This window comes from Garra rufa, chromosome 13 (assembly GCF_049309525.1).
Source record: "Garra rufa chromosome 13, GarRuf1.0, whole genome shotgun sequence".
Classification (NCBI taxonomy): Eukaryota; Metazoa; Chordata; class Actinopteri; order Cypriniformes; family Cyprinidae; genus Garra; species Garra rufa.
Genome location: NC_133373.1, coordinates 43,380,078 through 43,405,240, shown reverse-complemented (window position 1 = coordinate 43,405,240; position 25,163 = coordinate 43,380,078). Strand labels below are relative to the sequence as shown.

At 36.0% G+C, this 25,163-nt stretch overlaps 4 protein-coding genes across 4 annotated transcripts in view; 3 read left to right on the top strand and 1 right to left on the bottom strand.

Moving 5' to 3' along the window:
• Nucleotides 1-282, bottom strand: part of LOC141348557 (protein c-Fos) — a 4,009-nt gene extending 3,727 nt beyond the window's left edge. The window contains exon 1 of the mRNA XM_073852837.1: nt 265-282. Coding sequence (XP_073708938.1) covers nt 265-282 — 18 coding nt within the window. The remainder of the gene's footprint in view (nt 1-264) is intronic.
• Nucleotides 283-521: 239 nt separating this feature from the next.
• fosab (v-fos FBJ murine osteosarcoma viral oncogene homolog Ab) lies at nt 522-2,676 on the top strand. Its single transcript, XM_073853201.1, has 4 exons — nt 522-743; nt 999-1,214; nt 1,335-1,442; nt 1,547-2,676. Exons 1-4 carry the CDS (start codon nt 639-641, stop codon nt 2,174-2,176), a joined length of 1,059 nt encoding a protein of 352 aa, XP_073709302.1. The 5' UTR covers nt 522-638; the 3' UTR covers nt 2,177-2,676.
• A 7,958-nt stretch (nt 2,677-10,634) lies between these two features.
• On the top strand, nt 10,635-15,290 carry tmed10 (transmembrane p24 trafficking protein 10). Its single transcript, XM_073816466.1, has 5 exons — nt 10,635-10,869; nt 11,403-11,523; nt 11,700-11,773; nt 13,864-13,990; nt 14,087-15,290. Exons 1-5 carry the CDS (start codon nt 10,684-10,686, stop codon nt 14,206-14,208), a joined length of 630 nt encoding a protein of 209 aa, XP_073672567.1. The 5' UTR covers nt 10,635-10,683; the 3' UTR covers nt 14,209-15,290.
• A 1,413-nt stretch (nt 15,291-16,703) lies between these two features.
• eif2b2 (eukaryotic translation initiation factor 2B, subunit 2 beta) lies at nt 16,704-25,146 on the top strand. Its single transcript, XM_073816755.1, has 8 exons — nt 16,704-16,966; nt 18,418-18,538; nt 19,906-20,057; nt 20,482-20,645; nt 21,458-21,553; nt 21,725-21,862; nt 22,849-22,915; nt 24,959-25,146. Exons 1-8 carry the CDS (start codon nt 16,795-16,797, stop codon nt 25,114-25,116), a joined length of 1,068 nt encoding a protein of 355 aa, XP_073672856.1. The 5' UTR covers nt 16,704-16,794; the 3' UTR covers nt 25,117-25,146.
• The last annotated feature ends 17 nt before the right edge of the window (nt 25,147-25,163 follow it).

Here is a 25,163-nt window from a genome sequence, read left to right as displayed (position 1 = left end):
TGTAATTAAATAGCAGCTGAAGTTTGAATTAAATGGTTTTGCATTAATGTAGGCCTAATTACACTAACTGCATTATAATACTGCGACATTAGAACTGATATTCGAATTTTTCCCTGCTGTAAATCAGGCCTATTTGTTTATTAAAACAATACAGTCTTCTCGAAGTATCTTTACATAATGCTCTACACTGCACAGAGTATTTCCCATCAGCACTCCGCCCCTTCAGGATGTATTCCATATAAGGTAAATGACGTCGTGGGATACCCTGCTATGGAACGTCATGTATTCCACTCCGTTTTCGTTCTAAATATTTATCTATGAACGTTTTTGCAAACATTTTGTCATATATTAAACTTATAAGTGTGTATGAATTAAGTATTAATCGCGTATCCAGCAAAACGCGCTCCCGAAGATGTGTTTTCCAACGTTTCTAAGCAAACACTGGCAGCTCGAAACACCGCCCTCCCTTGACGTCAGTCGTAGACTAGAATAAATAGTCGGCCAGCGCTGAAGCTCAGCAGTCAAACTTTGGATACCGACAAAGAGAAGAGCAGCAGACGAACAGGGAACTAGCAGAACGAAATCTTTTTAACTTTCTGGATATATTAGCGCTGGACAGCTTCTCGACTTTTGACAGGATGATGTTTACCAGCCTTAACGCCGACTGTGACGCGTCTTCCCGGTGCAGCACGGCGTCGCCGAGCGGCGATAGCGTCGCGTATTACCCGCTCAACCAGACTCAGGTATTTATGATGATTATAATTTTTTATCATTATTAATTTAAATGTATTTTAGAAAAATGATTATTTTTTTTGTAGTTTATTTATTGTAGCTTAAGTGTTTAAATTATATTATGAGTAGCTTAATATAAAATGTAAATGTAATGTTATACATATACATACAAAATAACAATATATGTATTTTTTTAAAACATTATTTTATTTTTAATAATACACAATACCTGCCATATATTAAATGGTTCTCTATTTGCATTGTAGGAGTTCACAGACCTGAGTGTCTCAAGTGCCTCTTTCGTGCCAACCGTCACCGCGATCTCTTCATGCCCGGACCTGCAGTGGATGGTTCAGCCCATGATTTCATCTGTGGCGCCCTCCAACGGCGGAGCTCAATCTTACAACCCAAACCTTTACCCTAAAATGAGGGTCAGTGGAACCAAGTCTCCAAACCCCAACAAGAGAGCTAGAGTTGAGCAGGTAAACAATGCATTCAATTAGTTTTATAATGATCTGATCTGTCAGCTAGTGCATCTGATGTATGTGTTTATTAATTTGCACAGTTCAGAAAGTAAAAACTCCATGTTATTGCTTTCACAGATTTCTCCAGAGGAGGAGGAGAAGAAAAGAGTCCGTCGGGAGCGAAATAAGATGGCTGCGGCAAAATGCCGCAACCGAAGACGGGAGCTCACTGACACGCTGCAAGCTGTAAGTATTTCGCAGATTTTTGTGAAAATGCTTTATATAGAATATTACAACAGTTAATGCTTAGTGTCTGTCAACCTAACGTTATTTCTGCTTTTCTAAAACAGGAAACTGACCAACTCGAGGATGAAAAATCTGCCCTCCAAAATGACATTGCCAACCTGCTTAAAGAGAAAGAGAGGTTAGAGTTCATCCTCGCCGCACACAAACCCATCTGCAAGATCCCCAACGAGACATCCGCCAGCTCCGTCTCCCCCATCCCCGCCTCTTCGGTTCCCGAAATCCACAGCGTCACTACCTCACTGGCCTCCACAGTAAGCGTACCAGTTACGACCTCTTCCAGCAGCTCGCTATTCTCCGGCACGGCCTGCACCGACAGCTTCAGCTCCACCACGGTGAGGATCTCAGATCTGGAGCCCACCCTGGAGGAGTCTCTGGAGCTCCTGGCCAAAGCCGAGCTGGAGACGGCTCGCTCTGTGCCCGACGTGGACCTGTCTAGCTCTCTGTACGCTCAAGACTGGGAGCCACTCTACACGCCGGCTAACAACGACCTGGAGCCCCTTTGCACGCCTGTCGTCACCTGCACCCCGGCCTGCACCACATATACGTCTTCCTTTATGTTCACCTATCCAGAAAACGACGTCTTCCCCACTTGCGGGCCTGTGCATCGGCGGGGCAGCAGCAGCAATGACCAATCATCCGACTCCTTGAATTCGCCAACCCTCCTCACTCTTTAAGACTTCACTAGAGACATTTCAATTTCTGACACACGACTTGATATTAAAAATGGTATTGCAGGGCTATGGAACTGACTCTATTAAGCAATCGTTATTGCTTCCTATATTTATCTCAACCATACATGCCTGCCAAATGTAGCAAGATAAGCATGGATTAACTGATTTTTGCATTAATTATCTAGTTAATGTTAAGTTAAACTAATAATATAGTTTTTCTCTTTAGTTTACTGGTGCTAGATTTGAATTGTTGTATTAGTGTGTTTCTGAGCAATAGAGACTGATATGTTTTGCCTTTACGGTTGATTTCTGAATGTGTGAATTTATTTACTCCAATGTGTGCTGCCTAACCATTGCATTAAATGGTCTAACGTCCAAGTATGAAGTTTTCTGTGAAAACGTAGTCTGTTTTATTTATGGGATTTTTATTTTTGTACCGAAATGTGAACTTGCGAATTGTTTGCAAAACTAGAAACAATAAATATTAAATGTACCAAAAATGATTTGTTTGTGTTCGTCTGAGCTCACTGTGTTTGTTAAATGAATTTTTATTTGGCAAGGATGCACTAATTGATCAAAAGTGACACTAAAGACATTTATAAATTACAAATAAATCAAAATACAAAAAAGTTAAATACAAAACCAGTATATTAATTTGACCCTTGAGCACAAAACCAGTCATAAGGGTCCATTTTTAAAAAATTGAAATTTATACATCCTTTCAAAGCTGAATAAATAAGTGTTCTGTAGATGTCTGGTTTTTGGCCGAGATACAACTATTTGAAAATCTGGAATCTGAGGGTGCAAAAATTAAAAATATTGAGAAAATGGCCTTTAAAGTTGTCCAAAAGAAATTCTTAGCAATGCATATTACTAATCAACAATTAAGTTTTGATATATTTATGGTAGGAAATGTACAAAATATCTTCATGACACATGATCTTTACTTAAAATCCTAAAGATTTTTTGGCATAGTTGGGAAGTTGTCCAAAAGAAGTTCTTGGCAATGCATATTACTAATCAAAAAATTAAGTTATATATTTACGGTAGGAAATGTGCAACATTTCTTTATAAACATGATCTTTACCTAATACCTAAATGATTTTTGGCATTAAAGAAAAATGTATAATTTTGGCCCATAACCGTGCTACTTATAACTGGTTTTGTTGTTCATGGTCACAAATATTATAACTGTACAGATTTTGCTCTATTTTTGATAAAATAAATGCCATCTCGTGTGACTTTTAAAAACATTAAAAATAATATATCGCACCAACTCAAATTTTGAACGGCAGTAACTAGTAAATTCAGGTAGACTATAGTAAGTTTCACAATCTTTTTATGGTCATGTTTTGACCTAAGAATGAACTATATGATTCAAACCACACCTTAATAATGGATGAGGCATTAAGCTTTCCTAGTAATGTTTAAACTATGATTCTGTGTGTATTTGATGATCAAATTGTGGACCTAAATAAACCCTAAATGTGTCAAGATTCATTTGAACCAATAACCAGAGCCCTTGTGATTAGCTTGCATTGGTTTATCTACAGTATATTGCTGCCATAAGATATTACAGAGGAAATGATGTTGTTCAAGTGCGTAAGAGACTGTGACGAAACCACAGCATTACGCCTGGGTCACTTCCTTCCCGTTTCATGCTTATCGCGGTTGCACACTTAACAATAAGTGACTTTTGAGCCTCAAGAACGTGAGGATCGTCTTCCCTTTCCTCCCTTGTCATGCTGATTTGCTGTTAAATTCAGTCAGTTGCTATTAAAATGAGGAATAGAAAGATACTGACAGAACAAAATGCAATTCCAAAAGACTACTGCATGCTCAAAACTACCGCTTTGTATCTCTAACAGCAGACACAGCCAGTCAGAGAGATAGTGGCCCTGACGTGGAATCACGTAGTATGTAATAATTCCCTGTCTATTAATACAATTGGCAGACCCCAGAGAGAGGCAGAGACAGAAATAGCAGGTGCGCTGCCTTCACCATCAGCATCGACAGCAGTAAAATTAGCACACGGTGACGCCAACCTGCGTCGATGCTGCAGCCCAGGGGAGGAAACAGACAGGCAACGTATGCTGGAGAGCAGAGGAAAATAAGCTGAAGAAAAGGGAAAAAAGGCAGAGAGAATCCAGGCTAAAGATAGACCATAATGCACTGCTCCCTCACGGATAGAGATACGCTGTTGGACCGCCGCCATTTTCTACATCATCTGGCAGATAATTACCAAAACTAAGGCACGAAACGAGTGGTGGATTGTTTAGATTTAGACACATTTATAAAAACTGTTATAGGGTCACTACTACATACTGATAGAAGGGAGATGTCACTTTTTTTTTTTACGCCGGGCAACCTTTCACCTAGTGATCATATACAGTAATAAATATGAGCAGCTGTCTGCATATAATTGCATGACGTCACACATGATCTAAAGTCCACAAAGCCTACACTGTAAAAAAAAAAAAAAAAAAAAAAAAAAGACCTGGTAGCCATGGTTGCCAGATTATGCCAGAAAACACAGTAAAAGAGATCATATTTACAGCACAATCTGTAAATTTTGCCATTTTAAATTTTAAAAATATAGTTAAGTAAGATAGAAACTCGATCATAATGAACAAAATTGCATGCATTTAAAGGTGCAGCTTTTCAGTAGTTATTTCACCTGAATAAGTTATATATGTGTTGGACGTCTTAGTTGTGAAAAGCAGTCTTTTGAATAGAAATATCAATATTTTATTTGCAAACATCATATTTTTGATGCTTATTTCAGTTAATCTCATAAAACTAGTGAGCTAAGCCAGTAGTAGTACTGAAGTATTGTCAGTGTTGAAGGCAGGAAAAGCAAAGGAACACAAACTGATTCAAACTCAAACTCATGACTTCGATCATTTAGTTTAAGCCAGTGATTTTCAAACCTGTCCATGAAGTACCCCCAGCACTGCACACTTTGTATGTGTATGTCTCCCTATATCTGACACACCCACGTCAGGTCTTGCAGTCTCCGCTAATGAGCTGACGAGTTGAATCAGATGTGATAGATGAGGGAGACATGCAAAATGTGCAGGGCTGGGGGTACTCCAGGACAGGTTCAAGAACCACTGGTTTAAGCTATTCACTAGAAAAAAACAATTCAAAGAGAGACATTAATTTTCAAATTTTGAAATGGCTTGTAATGGTTTTAAAAAGCACGTAGTGACGTGTAAAACTGAGCTTTTCGAAACTCTTTTCGAAAAATTATTTTTGAAGCTTATTGCGAATCATTTGATTTAGATCAGGATTTAAAAGCGTGAATCTTGAATCATTTGATTTAGATCGGGACTATAGAGTGGGTTCATGAATCTTTTGATTTAGATTGGGACTTCGGGGCGCTTATTGCGAATCATTTGATTTAGATTGAAACTTTGGAGCAGATTCATGAATCATTTGATTCAGATCAGGACTTCAGAGCACTTATCGCGAATCATTTGATTTAGATTAGAAACTTCAGAGTGCTTAATTTGAATCATCTTATTTAGATCTGAATTTCGGAGCAGGTTTGTGAATCATTTGATTCATATTGGGACTTCGGAGCGGCATCGCAAATCTTTTAATTCAGATCGGAAATTCAGAGTGGGTTTGTGAATCATTTGATTCAGTTTGGGAATTTGGAGCGGGTTTGCAAATCATTTGATTCTTTGATTTGATTCTTTGGGAATTAAGCGGGTTTGTGAATCTATTGATTCAAACTCATGACTTTGATAATTACAAGCTATTCTCTAGCAAAAAAACAGTTCAAAGAGAGCCATTAAATTTTGTATTTCGACATGGCTTTTAATGGTTTTAAAAAGCATGTACGTGTAAAATGGATCAGGATTTCAAAATGTGTATCTTGAATCATTTGATTCAGATCAGGACTACGGAGTGGGTTCATGAATCATTTGATTTAGATTGAGACTTCGGAGCTCTTATTTCAAATAATTTGATTTAGATTGGAACTTCATAGCGCTTAACATGAATCATATGATTTAGATCAGAAACTTTAGAGCACTTATTGAGAATCATCTGATTTAGATCGGAACTTTGGAGCAGGTTTGTGAAACATTTGGAGCGAGATCGCAAATAATTTGATTCTTTGATTTGACTCTTTTTGAATCTTTTGATTCAAACTCAGGACTTCGATCATTTCAAGCTATTCCCTAGCAAAAAACAGTTCAAAGAGAGCCATTCATTTTCAAATTTCAACATGGCTTGTAATGGTTTTAAAAAGCATGTATGTGTAAAACGGAGCTTTTCAAAACTCTAAATCAGTTAAACCATTGCGCTGCAAAATGATTTACTGTTTCGAAGCGTATCGCAAATCATTTGATTCAGATTGCGTTTTCAAAGTGCGTATCGTGAATCATTTGATTCCGATTGGGACTTTGGAGCATGCATCACAAATCATCTGATTCAGATCGGGACTTCAGAGCGGGTTCATGAATAGTTTGATTTAGATTGGGACATTGGGACGCTTATTGCGAATAATTTGATTTAGATCGGAACTTTAGAGCGGGTACGTGAATCATTTGATTCATATCGGGACTTCGGAGCGGGTTCGCAAATCATTTGATTTAGATCGAGACTTTCTTAGCGCTTATCGCGAATTATGTGATTTAGATCAGAAACTTCAGAGTTATTGCCAATCGTCTGATTTAGATCGGAACTTTAGAGCATGTTTGTGAATCATTTGATTCATATTGGGACTTCGGAGTGGGTTCGTAAATCATTTGATTGAGATTGGAACTTTGGAGCGGGATTGCAAATCTTTTGATTTAGATCAGAAACTCAGAGCGGGTTCATGAATCATTTGATTCATATCAGGACTTTGGAGCGGGTCTGCGAATCATTTGATTCAGATCAGGACTTCGGAGTGTATCACAAATCATTTGATTCTTTGATTTGATTCTTCGGGAATTAATCATTGCGCTGCAAAATGATTTACTGTTTCGAAGCGTATAAAAAAATTATTTGATCCAGATCGCGATTTCAAAGTGCGTATCATGAATCATTTAATTCCGATCGGGACTCTGTAGCACGCATCACGAATCATCTGATTCAGATGGGGACTTCAGAGCCGGTTTGCGAATCATTTGATTCAAATCGGAACTTCCCTGCTGAAAAAAATTGCTAAAACCAGCCTAAGCTGGTTGGCTGGTTTTAGCTGGTCATCTAGCCTGGTCTTAGCTGATCATAGCTGGTCAGCAGGCTGATTTTAGAAGGGTTTTGGCCACTTCCTTAGCTGGTTAGGCTGGTCTTAGCTTGTCAGGCTGGGAGACCAGCTGGAACAACCAGCTAAAACCAGCTTGACCAGGCTGGGAGACCAGCTAAAACCAACTACGTCCAGATTAAACCAGTTAAGACCAGCCAACCAGTTTAGGCTGGTTTTAGCTGTTTTTTCAGCAGCGGTTTGTGAATATTTAACCTGATTGGCTTTAAAGCAAGGACTTATTACTCTAATTTTCAGTAATAAAGTAATCTCCAAACAAATGTAGATCTGAGTACTTAATTGGTCTGTCTTAACCAAATTAGTTGACCAAAGTTACCTGAGCAGATTGATTGTGTCAATGGCATAACCTCTTACATGGAGACCAAAAATATAGTGCAACAAAATATGAAAATATAAAGATATTATATTTCTAGGGGTGTTTCTACCTTGATGAGGACACTTTTCTAACCAGAATACACATACAGCTTTTGTCCATTTATGAATATCCACCTTATTTTTTAATGCAGAAGCAAGCCGTTTTCTGGTAATGTGTTTTAGACTTCGGTTCATATAGAGGGAAATAACGAAAACACTAAGGAAGTGCAGTAACATTCATAATCATATACATTAAAATAATATGGTATGACACACCAGTTTTCAGCATCAAGCAGGAAAATAACTGGAAGCGGATGAGACCAGAAGCCAGACACACTCAATTTACAAGTTGACTTATTCACTCTTACAGGAAAAATAAGGTGAATAAGTCAACTGAATTCATTAATGAAAAGGAAATCTAAATTTGAATATTCATGCGTTTGCCTATTAAACAAGTTGTTAATAAATCACAAGTCACAATATCATAAAGTCAGTTGTGTCACAGTGCATGTTTTCAACGTTGATTTGAGTCTTTTTTCTATTAAAAAACACTTAATTCAACAAACTCACCTCACAGTGAAACCATATCTGACAGCTAAGCCACTACAGTAACTGCTGAGGCTGTAAATCCATCCACATATATACCTAAATTAGAATAGAATAGAATAAAATAGACCAGGGCCCAGTTTTTCAAAAGTAATCCAGTGGGATTTTGGATCACGGATTGGATCAAATCTTGGAAATGGGTTTTTCAAAAGTAAAAGAGGGATTTTGAATTAAGATTAGACCATGTGATCCAATCTTACATTTGATTTGGATCAAACCTGCCATTTGGGTTATTCGAAACTTTGAACTCAGATTGGGATCTATTTGATCCAAAAAAGCAGGATTATCCTGATCCCATCAGAAGGGTGGATTCAGTTGTGATTTTTTGAACCAAATAAAATAAAAAAAGTTTTATTTTTTAAGTGAATGATCACAAACTTAATGGTTCCTATATATTTGAAGCCTATATGAAGCATGTCACATCTAATGAGATATGGTAAACAACAACAACAAAATAATATCAAAGCTATCAGATGTCAAATAAATGTCACTGTTGCTCATAGCTCTATACAGTATATTAATGGCAATGACCACAACAGATATACTCAGTCATTCAATAGCCTAGTTAAAAGTAATTTCTCACAATTGCATATCTAATTGCAGGTCCAGTGTGTCCTTCATTATGTAAGTACATTGGTGGCTGTTCTGGTTCTACATCAGTCTCAGATTCATCAAAATTGTCATCAAGAGGGACATGACGCCTAGTTGCAATGTTATGCAAAACAATGCATGCAAGGATTATGTTGCATGCCACCTTGGGTTGCACTTGCAAGTAGTTAAGACATTTAAATTAAAATTAAAACAATTTAAACAAACAATGGCTATTTGTGGCCACTGGTATTTTGCCTACCTGTTGTTCTTTGCTAAGCCAGTAGACTACACTGTTGGTTCCATTTAAGGCTCTGGTAAACAGGATTTGGTAATCCTGAAATTTGGTATTTGGATCACAGTGATCCAACCCAATGTTCCTTTTAAAAAACTGTCATAAATGTAAGATGGATCAGTTAATCCTGGATAGCAAAACAAGGGATTTCCAAATCCGGACCAATTTGATCCAGATTCAATTTTTTGAAAAACTGGGCCCAGAGGTGTTAAAAACATACACAAAAACGAACTTCACATGAGTATCATTGTGCCCCCACAAGCTGAATTGCATTTTGTCACGTAATATGGGTATTTTACCCTAAGTGATGGTTAATTTCGGACATTAATTGCTTTAGAATGTATAAAATGTCTCAAAAGTCTTCTTCTTCTAGTTGTGTGGCCGTTCACTCCATAGGAGCATTACCGCCACCTACTGAATATTTTATCTACCTGGGTGATGAATCTGTATTGTTTTGTTTTCTGTCTCTTTTTTTCTTCCTTAAAACAACAACAACAACAACAACAAAAACTTGAAGCGATCCACCCCAAAGGATCAGAGCCCAGGCTTCAGCTGACGCTGCATGTTCAACCCCTCCAACTTCCACACTGGGCTCCTCAGCCTTTAAGGCAGAAAGAAGCACCATACACTTCTTCACCCTCAGACCCTATATTTCTATATCCTGTAACATAGACCTGTAACCTCTCTCTCTCTCTCTCTCTCTCTCTCTCTCTCTCTCTCTCTCTCTCTCTATAACCCCTATATATCTGATTGTCACTTAAAGTAGATCCACAACGCTCACTGGCCTATTTTTAAAACTATTAAAAAGACACGTTGACCATCATATTTACCACAATTAAAAAGCACATGCTCAACTGTTTCTAAAATACCACATTTGTTACACATCCCACTTTCATGCTTCCCCATTAATGCTAATGTTGAGTTTAATCCTGTATGTCCCATTCATAATCTAGATATCATTACTTCTTCCAAAAAACTGTACTTTTTTCCCCTACTGATTTCTCAATACTATAAAACCTCCTACCTGTTCTGCTATTTTCCCATCTTTGTATTAATTTCCTATTAATCACTGATTTTATTTCACTTCTATCCAAAGGTACTTTAACTTACACCACGTTTTTCTTTAATGCCTCTTTTGCTAATTTATCAGCTGTTTCATTCCCTATTATCCCGATATGTGCTGGCACCCAACAAAAATATACAGTTAATGTCTCAAAAGTAAAAGATTCAAACATTTTTGTACATGTGCAACGTGTTTATGGAGGTCTGGGTTACTCCCTGCGTCTCCACAAGCGGGCGCTCTACACTCACAGAGAATCGCAGAGACAGTACGCATGCGCGGATTCAGAGCGCAGGCGCAGTGCGCAGCTCGACCCGGGCCTGCAGTAGTGGAGCGATCAGCTCGTCATGGCGCGGTTCCGTGTGCTTTCGCTCTCGCTCTCACTGTTGTTTGTGGTTCAGTCCGTCGTGTCAATCTCATTCTACCTGCCGGTGCGCAGCAGAAAGTGTCTACGAGAGGAGATCCATAAAGACGTGCTCGTTACCGGAGAATACGAGATCAGCGAGCAGCCCAACACGAAAACCAACCTGAAGGTGACGTCACGCCACACATCCACCGGATTAACGATTTAAATATTCGCACAAACAGCCGACACAGTTGTAAACAGCTATTACATTACGTTTTATTGAAGTTTTTAGTTAATTCGTGGTGATTGTAGCGGTTCTGTGAGTTTTAACGCTAGGCCTTATGTTAGTGCTACATGGCGCTTCCTGGTTGGACGGTGATTTAATGATTCAATTTAGTTCGTTTTTATAACATTCAGCTGGTAAAATTAATCATATAATCATGTAAAGGAAGTTACGTCTTTATTCAGAAGGATAAAGCGTGTGAAGGATAAATGTGCATGTAGTTCGTGTATTTCCCTCATATCTCATTCAGTCTAGTTGTAACACGTCAGTCTTACTTCAACACTTGCATACAGAGAAAATGTATATGGATTGAGATATAATAAACATTACTGATCAGTGTTATATAAAATATGGCTTTCATTTTAATAAACACGTGCTGTTTCACATGTTTATCTGCTTGGCTTTTTACCGAATATCCAATATTGTGACCATGTTAGATCACAGACTCCTCCGGACACATTCTTTATGTGAAAGAAGATGCAACCAAAGGCAAATTTGCCTTCACCACAGAGGACTATGATATGTTTGAGGTGTGCTTCGAGAGCAAGTCACCTATGGGTGAGTGTTTTGACACATCTGCAGACTTTTTGACCAAAACATAGCACATTGGCTGACATATGTTCAGCTTAAAATGATACTATGATGGTAGATAAATACAAATATGATACTGAATCAGCTTCAATACACATATATATTTAAAATTCATTTTATTTTGACATTTCTCTTCGGTTTAGGAATTGGAAGAGTCCCTGACCAACAGGTCAACTTGGACATGAAGCACGGTGTTGAGGCCAAAAATTACGAAGAGGTTTGTTTGCATTGTTTTCTCATGCTTAATAGTTTCTCTCAGTTTCTCAAAAGTTAAGGGTCAGTATTTTTATTTTAAAGAAGTCTCTTATACTCACCAAGGATGCATTTATTTGATCAAAATGTAAATTATTCCTGTAATGCAAAGCTGAATTTTCATAATCATAATTCCAATCTTTAGTATCACATGATCCAGGGTTTGTACAAGGTGCTTTTTAAAATTTAAGGACCGGAAAACCTTTGAAAATAGCAATATTCCTGAAGAGGTACTTGAAATTTGCTTAAATTATTACAAGACGATTTTTTTTATGAAATAAGTGTTACATTTTTTCAATGACACATCATAAACATCATATTCTTTTCGCTTATTAATGTCATAAAACTAGTGAGCTAAGCCAGCAGTAGTACTGAAAATGTTGTGTAAACATGGATGAAGACATGAAAAAAGGATCATACGAACTGAATCATTTGAGTCATTTATGCTGGAACTGCTCTGATTCAAATTTCAAGTGATTCACTTGCAAAAAAACAGATCAAATTAAAATAGCCATTAATTTTTAAATTAGTTAATTTTAAACAGCACATTGTGATGTGTGAAATTAAGCTTTTTGAAACTCTGAATCAGTTAAACCATTGTGGCGCAAAATGATTCACTTTAATAAAGTGCTTCAATGTAATTGTGTATCACAAATCATTTGATTTAGATTGGGACTTCGGACAGGATTCATGAATCATTTGTCTTAGATCGGGACTTCAAACCATCGATCGCAAGCCATGGATCGGAATAATTTGATTCAGATCAGGATTTCAGAGTGTGTATCGCAAATAATTTGATTTAGATTGTAACTGGTTCGTGAATCATTTCACGAATTGAATGAGTCGAATCAAATGGTTCATGATACACGATTTGAAGTTCTGATCTAAATCAAATGATTTGCGATCTGCGCTTCAAGTCCTGATCTGAAATGATGGTTCGCAAATCATTATTCAAATTGAAACTTCGGGGCGTGGATCTTGAATCATCTGATTTAGATGCGAACAGGTTCGTGAATAATTTCGCAAATTGAGTGATTCAAATCAAATGATACTCGATACACGGTATGAAGTTCTGATCTAAATCAAATGATTCATGATCCACTCTGAGAGTCCTGAACCGAAATAATGGTTCACGAATCATTCAACTTCGGAGCGCGTATCATGAATATTTTCCGAATTGAATGATTCAAATCCAATTTGCGAAATGATTCACAAACCCGTTCCGATCTAAATCAAATGATCTCTGAGTCCTGATATGAAATGATGGTTCACAAATCATTTGATTCAGTTCGAGACTTTGGAGCGCTTATGGCGAATCATTTGTTTCAGATCAGGATTTCAGAGTGATTTTGCGAATCCTTTTTTCAGATTTTTTTCCCTAAACAGTAGAAAACATCAAACCATTAAGGCAGTACAAGTATAAAAAAAACAAAACAAAGAAAAAAAGAATGTATACACAAATACAAATCCCTTAAGAAAATGAATCATGGGTTCACTATTACTAATCCTGATCAAGAAACATTTCTTATTCTTATCAATGTTGGAAAGAGTTAAGATTTTATAGAACATAATATATTTTTATAGGTTTCTTTGACTATTAAGTAAAAAAAAAAACTAATATATATATTAGAAATATTTTATATTCTAAATGTCTTAACACTCACTTTTGCTCAATTTAATGCATCCTTGCTCAATAAAAGTAGTACTTTCTTTAAAAAAACAAACCATACTGACTCATAGAACAGTACTTTCCATTGCATTTGGAGATTATCTACACCAGGGGTGCCCAACCCTGTTCCTGGAGATCTACCGTCCTACAAAGTGTAGCTTCAACTCTAATCAAACACACCTGAACCAGCTAATTAATCTCTTAGGTAGCACTTGATAATTACAGACAGCTGTGTTGGAGCAGGGCTGGAGCTAAAGTCTGCAGGTAGGTAGATCTCCAGGAACAGGGTTGGGCACCCTTGATCTACACCTACTATTACAGGCAGATTTGCAAAGGCTAGTTTGATTGGTTAATCAGTCTAAAGTTATTATTCTTCATTTGCTCAGATTGCCAAGGTGGAGAAACTAAAGCCCCTGGAGGTGGAGCTCCGTCGGCTGGAGGATCTTTCTGAGTCTATTGTCAATGACTTTGCCTATATGAAGAAGAGAGAGGAGGAGATGAGAGATACCAATGGTAAGAACCTACAAAAACCTCCCACTGAAGTTTAATTCCAGCTCTAAGCTGATAAAAGAATCAACACAAGCTCTGACGTTGTGTTGTGTTTTGCAGAGTCCACCAACACGCGTGTGCTGTACTTCAGCATCTTCTCCATGTGCTGTCTGATCGGTCTGGCCACGTGGCAGGTCTTCTACCTGCGGCGCTTCTTCAAGGCCAAGAAGCTGATTGAGTAAAAATCTGCCTGAACAATCAGGGACCCAGAACTTCTTCCTGACATCAGAACCTCCGGCCCCTGACATTTTGCTTTGCCTCGGCGATTTATTCCGCTCGCCGCGGGTGACCTGAAGTTTATCGGGAGTGGACGTGCATCAGGGAATTCTCTGGGAAGCGATTGATGCTTGGCGGCCAAATTGTCTTTCAGTGCGTGTACATTTTTGATACAAGCTTGTTCAGTATCATTTGGAGAAAAAAAAAACACCCAGTTTTTCAATTCTGTTGCTTTGTTTTCTTGTATTTATACTAAATGACAGCACAAGCCCCTACAACTGATAAACGATACGCTCCTGTGAGAGAAACTTTGTGGTCATTGAATGTGTGTGAGTGTGTGTGTTAATTACTGTAATCGGTTCCGCATATTATTTGGAAGGATAGAATGATTGTTTCTCACGACTGATGTGTTTAGCTGTCTGTATTATTTCTATAAAGACTTATGTTTGGTAATGCAAAGCCATTTTATCAAAATGAAGTCCCACTCACTGCAAGTGAAGAGAGAGCGATCGCACATCAGCGCTGTCATATATCATTCTGACTTTGAGAAATGTACTAATTTTTAAGCTGTTTTATTTTGTGGGGCAGCATCTCTTTTTAGTTCGCTTACTAAGGGAAAGTGTTCATCTGTGATTAAAGTCTTTATTTGTTGATTGTTAGTTGGTAGTTTCTCCGCAGACTGAATAAATGTTCAATCCAACAGAACTCCAGCAGTGGGCCTGAGGTTAAAGGTGCATAAATGCCATCGCTGCTCTGTCTTTAGTGGTTTGATTTGTTATACGATCTACCCGTGTTTGACGGATCAAACTAGACTTTGATTTTTCACTTTCTCTTCTTTACAAATGCTTTTATGGAATAGTGGTTACACATGTCCAGGGTGGAAGGTTTGGATCAGATTATTATTATTTGCTGCCAGTGGTTTAATTTTTTTTTTTGCTCCAGTGTTCGATCGTTTTCAACAGCAATGTTTTTGATTGATTAATTTTGGTGAAAGTGGATTTCTGAAATATAATTGGCTTGTCATTCAATAAAAATTGTTAGTAAAGTATTTTGAGTGTTTGTGAGTTATTAACTAATTTAGTCATTATCATCTGAGAGAATCTGAAAATCCTAAATATTTTAACTTTGTATAATATTTTAAAAGGCTTCTAAGTGGAAATGATTAAATTTACATGCAGCAAGTTATTTTAATTAATATAAGGATGAATATGTTTTTTTTTAAGTAAAAACAATTAAAATGATTTCTGAATGAACGTGACACTGAAGACTGGAGTAATGATGCTGAAAATTCAGCTTTACATCACAGGAATAAATACATTTTAAAATACAGTCAAATAAAAATCAGTTGTTTTAAATTGTAATAATAAAAAAAAAAATACATTGATGGTGAGCCTAAGAACTATTGCATATACACTACCAGTCAAAAGCTTTTGAACAGTGAGATTTATTTTTTTTTTTTTTAAAGAAGTCTCTTCTGCTCACCAAGCATGCATTTATTTGATCCAAAGTAAAGCATTTAATAATATTTAATATTTAAATATTTTCCTATTTAAAACAACTGTTTTCTATTTGAATTTTTTTGAATTTTAAAATCTATTTATTCCTGATTTTAAGAATTTTTAACCTCCTTGAGAACTCATTCTAATATTCTGATTTGCTTCTCAAAAAAATATTTTTAATTATGTTGAAAACAGCTGAGTAGATTTGTTTCAAGTTTCTTTGATGAATAGAAAGTTCAGAAGAACAGCATTTATCTGAAATAGAAATCTTTTGAAACATTATACATGTCTATAAATCACTTTTGATCAATTCAAAGCATCCTTAATAAATAAATATTTATTACTTTTTATAATTTCTTTCCTAAAATTAATAAATAAATACTGACTCCAAGCTTTTGAATGGTATAGTTTATAATGTTACAAAAGCTTTTTATTTCAGATAAATGCTGATCTTTGGATCTTTCTATTCATCAAAGAATCTTGAAAAAAAAAATGTATTCAACTGCTTTAAATATTGATAATGATAATAATAAAAATGTTTCTTGAACAGCAAATCAAAACATATTAGAATAATTTCTGAAGGATCATGTCACATGATGCTGAAAATGTAACTTTGATCACAGGAATAAATTACATTTTAAAATATATTAAAATAAAAAGTAGTTATTTTAAATAGTAAAAATATTTCACAATATTTTTGTTTTTGCTGTATTTTGGATCAAATAAATGCAGGCATAAAAAAAACATTAAAAATCTTTGACTGGTAGTGTATAAAAATGCTAAGTAATATACAGTGCATTATGCAACATATTTTAATAGGCTACTTCTTGGGTTTTTACATCTCCTCAACAGCATTACAGAAAATACTTGAGTTGAGTGTTGATATGGACGGACGGTTGGTGGGGCTGTTACAAGACAGCCCTCATCGCTGTTAAATAACAGAAGAAGAGCTGGATTCATGACCCGGAGGAGGTTTCTGTCTGGTTCCGTGAGTGGTCAAGCTGTCAGGAGAAATTTGTTTAGGATCAACGCTTTACTGAGACACCAGTGAAAATGCCAGGAGCGGATAAAGAGACGGATCTGTCTGAACGCATCGAGTCGTTTCTGTCCGAGCTGAAGCGCTGCGGCAGCGGGGCAGGATCCCTCCGGGGCTCCGCGGAAACTGCCCGAGAAACGACCGCTTTGCTCCGCAGAATCACCGCGCAGGCCCGCTGGGGCAACGCCGGTGAGTAAGAACTCGAGATCGGATCAGAACCCGAGCGCTGTCCGCTGTTCTAAATTAGAACCCGAGCGCAGTGTCCAGATGCTCGTCCTGTATTGCTTGATATAAGACTAGAGTTACATCATTCCCTGTGCCTGATTGTTTAGTGGCACATGCGACTGTGTTTACAGCAGAGCTTTTCAGTCTTTCATATATTTTATATTCCAAATATAAAAGATCGAGTTTATACTGTGAAAAATGATTATAAAATATAAATGTTATTCTATTATTTTCCTATTAAGTTACATAGTTTTTTTTTTCATCGGTTGCCCCAAGTTTTTTTTCTACTTATTAAAGTACATACTGTTGTATGTATTGTTTAAGTATTTTAATGTAAACATTTATTTTAATACCATATTATTTTAATCTATATTTTATTTATTTTGTTCTATTATTATTTGAATCTATTGTCATTGTTTATTAATGTATTTTATGTTCCTATTAAGTTACTGTTTTTTCAGTAGTTACTTATATTTATTAAAGTACTGTATTGTTATATGTAATGTTTATTTGTAAAAAAAAAACTTTATTAAATTTAATAGTTGTAATCAACTATTTTCAATATTTATTTCAATATATGTTTATAATTTTAATTTAAATATAAGTTTTATTTTAATATCCTTTTTATTTAGTTTTGTAAATTGTTGTAATTGTATTCTTTTGATATATCTTTCATTTTTAGTCTGCATGTTATTTATTTTAATACCATATTATTTTACTTTAATTTACACTTTATTTATTTTAAGTATTTTTTTGCTTTGTTTTTATTTTAATTATTTCAATCTATTTATGTATTAATGTATGTATTTTAATAATGTATTTTATTTTCCTATTAAGTTACATAATTTTTTCATGAATTACCTTTTTTTCCTACTTATTAAAGTACTGTACTTTTATATGTATTGTTTATTTGTTAAGTAAAAAAATCATTATTTTTATATCAATTTTATGTTTATATTAATTTTATTTTAATTTAATTTTTATTTTGTTTTATAAATTGTTTTCATATAATTTTATTATTTTAATATATTTTTCATTTTTTAATCCAAATGTTAATTTAATACCATATTTTATTATTTTTTAATTTACCTTTAATTTATTTAAGGTGTTTTGTTTATTGGTTTATATTTTAATAATTATTTTAATATATTTTCATCATTTATTAATATTTATTTTATCTATTTTTTATTGCACATATATCTATAATAATTATTATTATATAGTTATTATTTTAATAATTAATAATCATTTTAATGTTTTTTCTTTTATTTATCTTTACCATTTTTTTTTTTCTGTTTTTCTCAAATGTTCCATACTGACCCCCTAGCACTTCCTTGTGCCCTCATGGGGTAGATCCCAGTTTGACACCCTCTAGTTTTTAGGATCTTGAAGTTTCAGGTGTTTTTTTTTTTCAGGTGAGCTGATGGAAATCATACGGAAGGAGGGCAGGCGGATGACAGCAGCACAGCCGTCTGAGACCACCGTCGGTAACATGGTCCGCAGGGTGCTGAAGATCATCCGAGAAGAATATGCAAGGTGAGACACTCCGAATTCGCCCTTATAATTTCATTCCCTCTTCTCTACCACTAACATATTAAACTTAAACAAGTAAATGAAAACTGTATAATCCATAAAGATGAAACCTAGTATTCACCATCTTTGGTACACAAGCTAACATTTGTGACCCTGGACCACAAAACCAGTTTTAAGTAGCATAGGTATATTTGTAGCAATAGCTAAAAATACATTGTATGGGTCAAAATGATTGATTTTTCTTCTTTTATGCCACATAACACTAAGATATTAAGTAAGGATGAATGTTCAATCAAGATTTTTTGTAAATTTCCTACCGTAAATATATCAAATTGTAATTTTTGATTAGTATGCATTGCTAAGAACTTCATTTGGACAACTGTAAAGGTGATTTTCTCAGTATTTTGATTTTTTTTTTTTTTGTACCCTCAGATTCCAGATTTTCTGGAATATTATCCTATCCTAACAAACCATATGCATCAATGAAAAGCTTATTTATTCAGCTTTCAGATGATTTATAAATCTCAATAAAAAGACCCTTATGACTGGTTTTCTTTAAATATCATTCAGTGAAAGGAACAAACACACCAGCCAATCAAATTTCAGCATTGTCTTAGCCTGAATGACAGATGAGGTTTGTAATACTAATGTTGTCCACTAGAGGGAGCCATTTTCATCCAAACAACTTTGAATGCCTGAATATTTCCCTTTTAAACGACATTACCCGTAAAATACACGAATCGACATCTCGATAGTATATAGTTTGTATAGTTTCACATCTGGCTTTACTAAACAATGTCAATGTTAGTTTGCCATCAGAATCTCTAAATAATTTACTATTTAGGTCTATTTGCCTAGAAATACTCTTTTTAAGTTATAATTTCCATCGTTATCTGATACGAAATGTAAAGGATATTGTTATCGTCTGAGTTGCCAAACTTCTGTCACGCTGTTTTAAAACAAACAACTGATTTTAACAAGTCAAAACAGCGGAATATAAGCTACTTACCTCCTTATAAGACGTATGGTCTGGATAGCCATGTTTTTTTCGTTATTCGTTGGGTTTGATGTTATTAGTGACTGATAAAGAGATTATTACTAATAATCATGAGCACAGCGCGGGAGCGCGCTCCTCAAGCCATCAGATTCATCCGCGCTTAATAGCGGAGCCGAAGCACAACTTTAGCGTAAAGACGAAAACAGTATTCCTCCGCAAGTTACGCGCAGTTTTATGCTTAAACCGCTAAAGAGCCAACAGTTACGTTAATGTAACTTTAAGGTTTTAAAACTGACACGTATTAGCAGGTTTTGGGACATGATATTGAGTAAATAATGACAGAACTATCTGGATATCATGCGTCTCTCCTCAGGTCTAGAGGAAGCAGTGAAGAAACAGATCAGCAGGAGTCTCTGCACAAGCTTTTGACCTCTGGAGGATCCAGTGAAGACAACTTCAGACAGCACTTTGCTCATCTCAAAGCCAATGTCATTGAAGCCATCAATGAGCTGCTGACAGAACTGGGTGAGAATCCACAGATGTCTTTATCTAGCATCCCATTTTTATATATGACCCTGGCTGGACCACAAAACCAGTCTTGAGTAGCACAAGTATATTTAGCAATAGCCAAAAAATATATTGTATGAGTCAAAATGATAATTTTTTATGTTATGTCTAAAATCATCAATATATTAAGTAAAGATTGTGTTCTATTAAGATGTTTTGTTTATTTTCTGTTGTAAATATATCAAAATTTACATTTTCTGATTTTCCTGTTTTTATTTTTTTGCACGCTCAGATTCTAGATTTTCAAATAGTTCTATCTCAGCCAAATATTGTCCTATCCTAACAAACCAGATCTGCAAATGAATTATATAAATACATTTTTTTAATTTTGTGGTCCAGGGTCACATATTTGTGTAATGCTAAATATGCCTGTGGTTTTTAGAGGGCACAACAGACAACATCTCCATGCAGGCGCTGGAACACATCCACTCCAATGAGGTCATTATGACCATCGGCCGCTCTAGGACAGTGGAAGCTTTCCTGAAAGACGCAGCGAGGAAACGCAAATTTCACGTCATCGTTGCAGAGTGTGCACCCTTCTGTCAAGTGAGTACATATTTGTATCCATTGTATTTTTAGTAAAGCAGCTCTTGAAAGAAGAGAATAATAACAAGTAACAGTGATCTGAAGTACAGCAAAAACAGTAATATTTTTACTATTTAAAATAACTGATTTCTATTTGAATATATTTTAAAATTGAATTTATTCCTGTGATTTCAAAGCTACATTTTTACAAAACAGCTGAGTAGATTTTTTTTCAGGTTTCTTTGATGACTAGAAAGTTCAGAAGAACAGCATTTATCTGAAATGGAAATATTTTGTAACATTATAAATGTCTTTATCATCACTTTTGGCCAATTTAAAGGATTCTTCTATCCTTCTATATTTTTTTTCCAAAAAAAAAAAAAAGTTATACTGACTCCAAGCTTTTGAATGGTATAGTATTTAATGTTACAAAAGCTTTTTATTTCAGATATATGCTGATCATTAGATCTTTCTATTCATCAAAGACTGAATAAAAAACTGGAGTAATGATGCTGAAAACTCAGCTTTGATCACAGAAACAAATTATAATAAAAAAAAAATGTTAATAGTTTTGCTTTTTGTAATAGTTTTTGCTGTATTTTGGATCAAATAAATACAGTCTTGGTGAGCAGAAGACACTTCTTAAAAAAAACATTAAAAATCTTACTATTCAAAAACTTTTGACTGGTAGTGTATATTCTAAGTGTTTTATGAAAGCTTTAAGAGTTTAACTTCATATTTGTTTTAGTTTAAGCAAGTGTATTTAGTGGTGTTATAAATTTTAAAATCCTTTAAATTAACTTGACTAAACTTAAACTTTTTTTGTCCATCAGGGGCATGAAATGGCCACAAGTCTTTGCAAAGAAGATATTGAGACGACGGTCATCCCAGACGCGGCCATTTTCGCTGTAATGTCAAGAGTCAACAAGGTGAACTAACGAATTGGTGCCTGATGCACTGATTTAATATTCAGAATAGATGAATTATCCCGTTTTAAAACATTGGTTTTGTTTCATGTTAGTCATGCACAGACTCTAATTTACGATGACCGGTTGGAGTGCGATAAATACCTGATTGAATCACTTGCATGTGTTGTTCAGGTAATCGTCGGCACACAGACGGTCCTGGCTAACGGGGGCCTGCGGGCAGTTAACGGCATACACACACTGGCGCTAGCTGCCAAACATCATTCGACTCCTCTCATCGTCTGCGCTCCCATGTTCAAGCTCTCGCCGCAGGTATCCAACGCCTCAAACAATCACACTTTCATGATTTAGTACAATTAATGTCAGTATTAAAGGAGAAGTTCACTTCCAGAACATAAATTTACAGATTATGTACTCACCCCCTTGTCATCCAAGATGTTCATGTCTTATTTTCTTCAGTCGTAAAGAAATAATGTTTCTTGAAATAATGTTCAACATTTCAGGAATGTTGACGTCCATATAGTGGACTTCAACGGTGTCCTTGAGTTTGAACTTCCAAAATGCAGTTTAAATGCCACTTCAAAGGGCTCTAAATGACCCCAGCCGAGGAAGAAGGGTCTTATCTAGTGAAATAATCGGTTATTTTCTCAAATGTCAATTTATATACTTTTTGAGCTCAAATGCTCATCTTGTCTAGCTCTGCGATGTTCATGCGTACTCTGTAATCCAGGTCAATATATTTAGGGTATGTTGAAAAACTCCCATCTCATTTTCTCTTCCAACTTTAAAATCATCCTACATCGCTGCTGAAGTACTGACCCAGTGTTTACAAAGTAAATGTGCAAAGAATGTCAAATGCCCTTTTCAAAAAAAGGTAAAACAGCAATGTAGGATGGTTTTAAGTTTGGAGAAAATGAGATGGGAGTTTTTCGACCGGAGTACGTCGCAGAGCTAGACAAGACGAGCATTTGAGGTTAAAAAGTATATAAACTGTAATTTTGTTTGCTAGATAAGACCCTTCTTTCTCAGCAGGGATCATTTAGACCCCTTTGAAGCTGCATTTAAACTGCATTTTGGAAGTTCAAACTCACGAGCACCATCGAAGTCCACTATATGGAGAACATTCCTGAAATGTTTTCCTCAAGAAACATAATTTCTTTACGACTGAAGAAAGAAAGACATGAACATCTTGGATGACAAGGGGGTGAGTAAATTACCTGTAAATTTTTGTTCTAGAAGTGAACTACTTCTTTAAAGATGTTGTATTTGATGTTTACCTTGCATCTTTGTCGTTGTAGTTTCCTAACGAAGAGGATACGTTTCATAAATTTGTTTCTCCACACGAAGTGCTTCCCTTTACTGAAGGTAACGTCACACAGCAACATTTTACTCCTTTTTATGATTTACAACTTTAAACTTGCACAATTAAAGGTTTAAGTTAAGAGTTGTTTGAGATTTTCTTTTCTTTCTCATCAGAAGTAGGGTGTGCGATATGACTATTTTTCTTCGTGAACTATAAAAATGTTTCTACGATCTGCTTTTGAAAAAATATCGTAGTATAGTGCTACAGCTTGCCTCAGTCCTAATATACTGTACACTGTACTTAATTCGTATTCGCAATCACAAAAGTACATTATTTCCATGTGATTTAAAGCCTTGCCAGTAAATAACGTTATTTCGTCCGCGCGCTGTTCTGGCACGCGGTTCATAAGCGCGTACACCTGAAGCGCGCGCGCGCTAAAAGCCTGTCAAACAGCGTCTGATTATTGGACTAAGCTATTTTTCGCATCTGGTTTGCTAATACTGTCAAAAACACACAAGGATTACATATAAACACAATTGGTTATGTCTAAAGTAAAAGTAAACCGCTGAGAGAAAAACGGACGCACGCCTGTAGACATTAAAGTGACAGAACTAAACATGCTGCCGATTGTCATTAAAGAGACAGTTCACCAAAAAAAATACTCAGATGGTGTCCTAAACCTCTATTAAATACTCCTACTGTACCTGAAAATTTGTTTTATTTGTATATTATGTGTATTTGTAACATGTAGTCTCTTTATTTTTTTCATAACAAAGATTTAAAAAATGACAATTTTATCTTCACCCAGTTTAGCCTAAACATCTGCCATTCTTTTTATTTTATATTTTGTTACCTTGTAAGGCTTTGGTTTTAAAATAGGGAAACTGCTCAGACAACTTGCAAAATAGTAAAACCAACATGACAAAGAATTGTGATAAAATAGTGATATTTCTAAAAAAAAAAAAAAAAAAAAGGTGATATTTTTGCCATATCCCCCACCCCTAATCAGAAGAGATTTGGAGAAACACATCACTTGCTCACCAATGGATCATTTGCAGTGAATGGGTGCCGTCAGAATGAGAGAGCTGATAAAAACATTACAAAATCCACACCACTCCTAGCCTGGCTTACGCCAGACCACGTTATGACTTCGTCATGATTCGTGGTCTGGGAACCACATGTTCATTTTCTCGTATTTGAGGCGTGGTTTACCAATGCCCAGAGCCGTTTATTGGGCGCTACGAATGTCTATCAAATGCGCCTGTGCGTAGCTCATAGCCAATCGTTTCAATCATACCGGATGACGTATACAGAGCGATGGTTTAACGCCAAAAGTTGCTCTTTTTTCAAAATAAACTTGCGTTCTAAACTACTTAGTGTTCTAAGGGGCCGTTCACATGTCGCGTCTTTTGCGCGCTAAAGTTCGTTATTTCAAATGTAGACGCGCGGTATGCGCGCGCATAATGGAAGCGACGCGGTTGCGACGCGCTCGCGTTTTCCATGCGCAAGCCACAGAGCGGTTTGGAAAGGAAAAAGCGAGGCGCCTAGCGTTTTCCACGCGTTTTTAGGCGCGACATGTGAACGGCTGCATCGAATGATAACTTGCTGCCATGCTGGATCCATAGTTATAAACAAACTGCTTCGGTGAGTCGCATAGAAGGCGTCATCGTCTTGCTGCTCCCTCCCAGTTCTGTGATTGGTTCCCTATCTGAGGTGAAAATTTGGTCCATGGTTTCCATGCTACCTTCCAGCGTGAATAAAATCGCGCTGCGCGGAAGGCAGCATGGGGACGCCCAGGCTACACCACTCCAGTCCATCAATTAACATCTTGTGAAAAACTGACTCATATTTTAGCAAGAAACAACGTTTAAAGATATTAATTGACAGACTGGAGTGGTGTGGATTACTTCTGGGTTATTGTGATGTTTTTATCAGCTCATTCTGACGGCACCCATTCACTACAAAGAAACCAAATCTGTTCTGATGAAGGAACATCTACATGGACACTGGTGTAATTCTGCTTTACACAAACTAGTTTTACTTTTATGTATTAGTAGTTAAAGATGGTGAGCAACATATGTCATGAATTTGTTTTGTGTTTCCAGGTGAGATCTTGTCTAAGGTCAACGCTCACTGTCCGGTATTCGACTACGTTCCTCCAGAGCTCATCACTCTGTTCATCTCAAACATCGGTGGAAATGCTCCGTCGTACATTTACCGTTTGATGAGCGAACTTTACCACCCTGAAGATCATGAACTCTAGACTGGAAAATAAATAATCTTTGGCTTTCAAGATGAATTGTGAATATT

Bases quoted from the DNA above. Each gene is read 5' to 3' on its own strand.
- fosab (XM_073853201.1), top strand. From the start codon at position 639: ATGATGTTTACCAGCCTTAACGCCGACTGTGACGCGTCTTCCCGGTGC. The intron at 744-998 runs GTATTTATGATG...TTTGCATTGTAG, and splicing joins ACCCGCTCAACCAGACTCAG to GAGTTCACAGACCTGAGTGT. The intron at 1,443-1,546 runs GTAAGTATTTCG...TTTCTAAAACAG, and splicing joins TCACTGACACGCTGCAAGCT to GAAACTGACCAACTCGAGGA.
- tmed10 (XM_073816466.1), top strand. From the start codon at position 10,684: ATGGCGCGGTTCCGTGTGCTTTCGCTCTCGCTCTCACTGTTGTTTGTG. The intron at 10,870-11,402 runs GTGACGTCACGC...TGACCATGTTAG, and splicing joins ACACGAAAACCAACCTGAAG to ATCACAGACTCCTCCGGACA. The intron at 11,524-11,699 runs GTGAGTGTTTTG...TCTTCGGTTTAG, and splicing joins CGAGAGCAAGTCACCTATGG to GAATTGGAAGAGTCCCTGAC.
- eif2b2 (XM_073816755.1), top strand. From the start codon at position 16,795: ATGCCAGGAGCGGATAAAGAGACGGATCTGTCTGAACGCATCGAGTCG. The intron at 16,967-18,417 runs GTGAGTAAGAAC...TTTTTTTTTCAG, and splicing joins GGCCCGCTGGGGCAACGCCG to GTGAGCTGATGGAAATCATA. The intron at 22,916-24,958 runs GTAACGTCACAC...TTGTGTTTCCAG, and splicing joins AGTGCTTCCCTTTACTGAAG to GTGAGATCTTGTCTAAGGTC.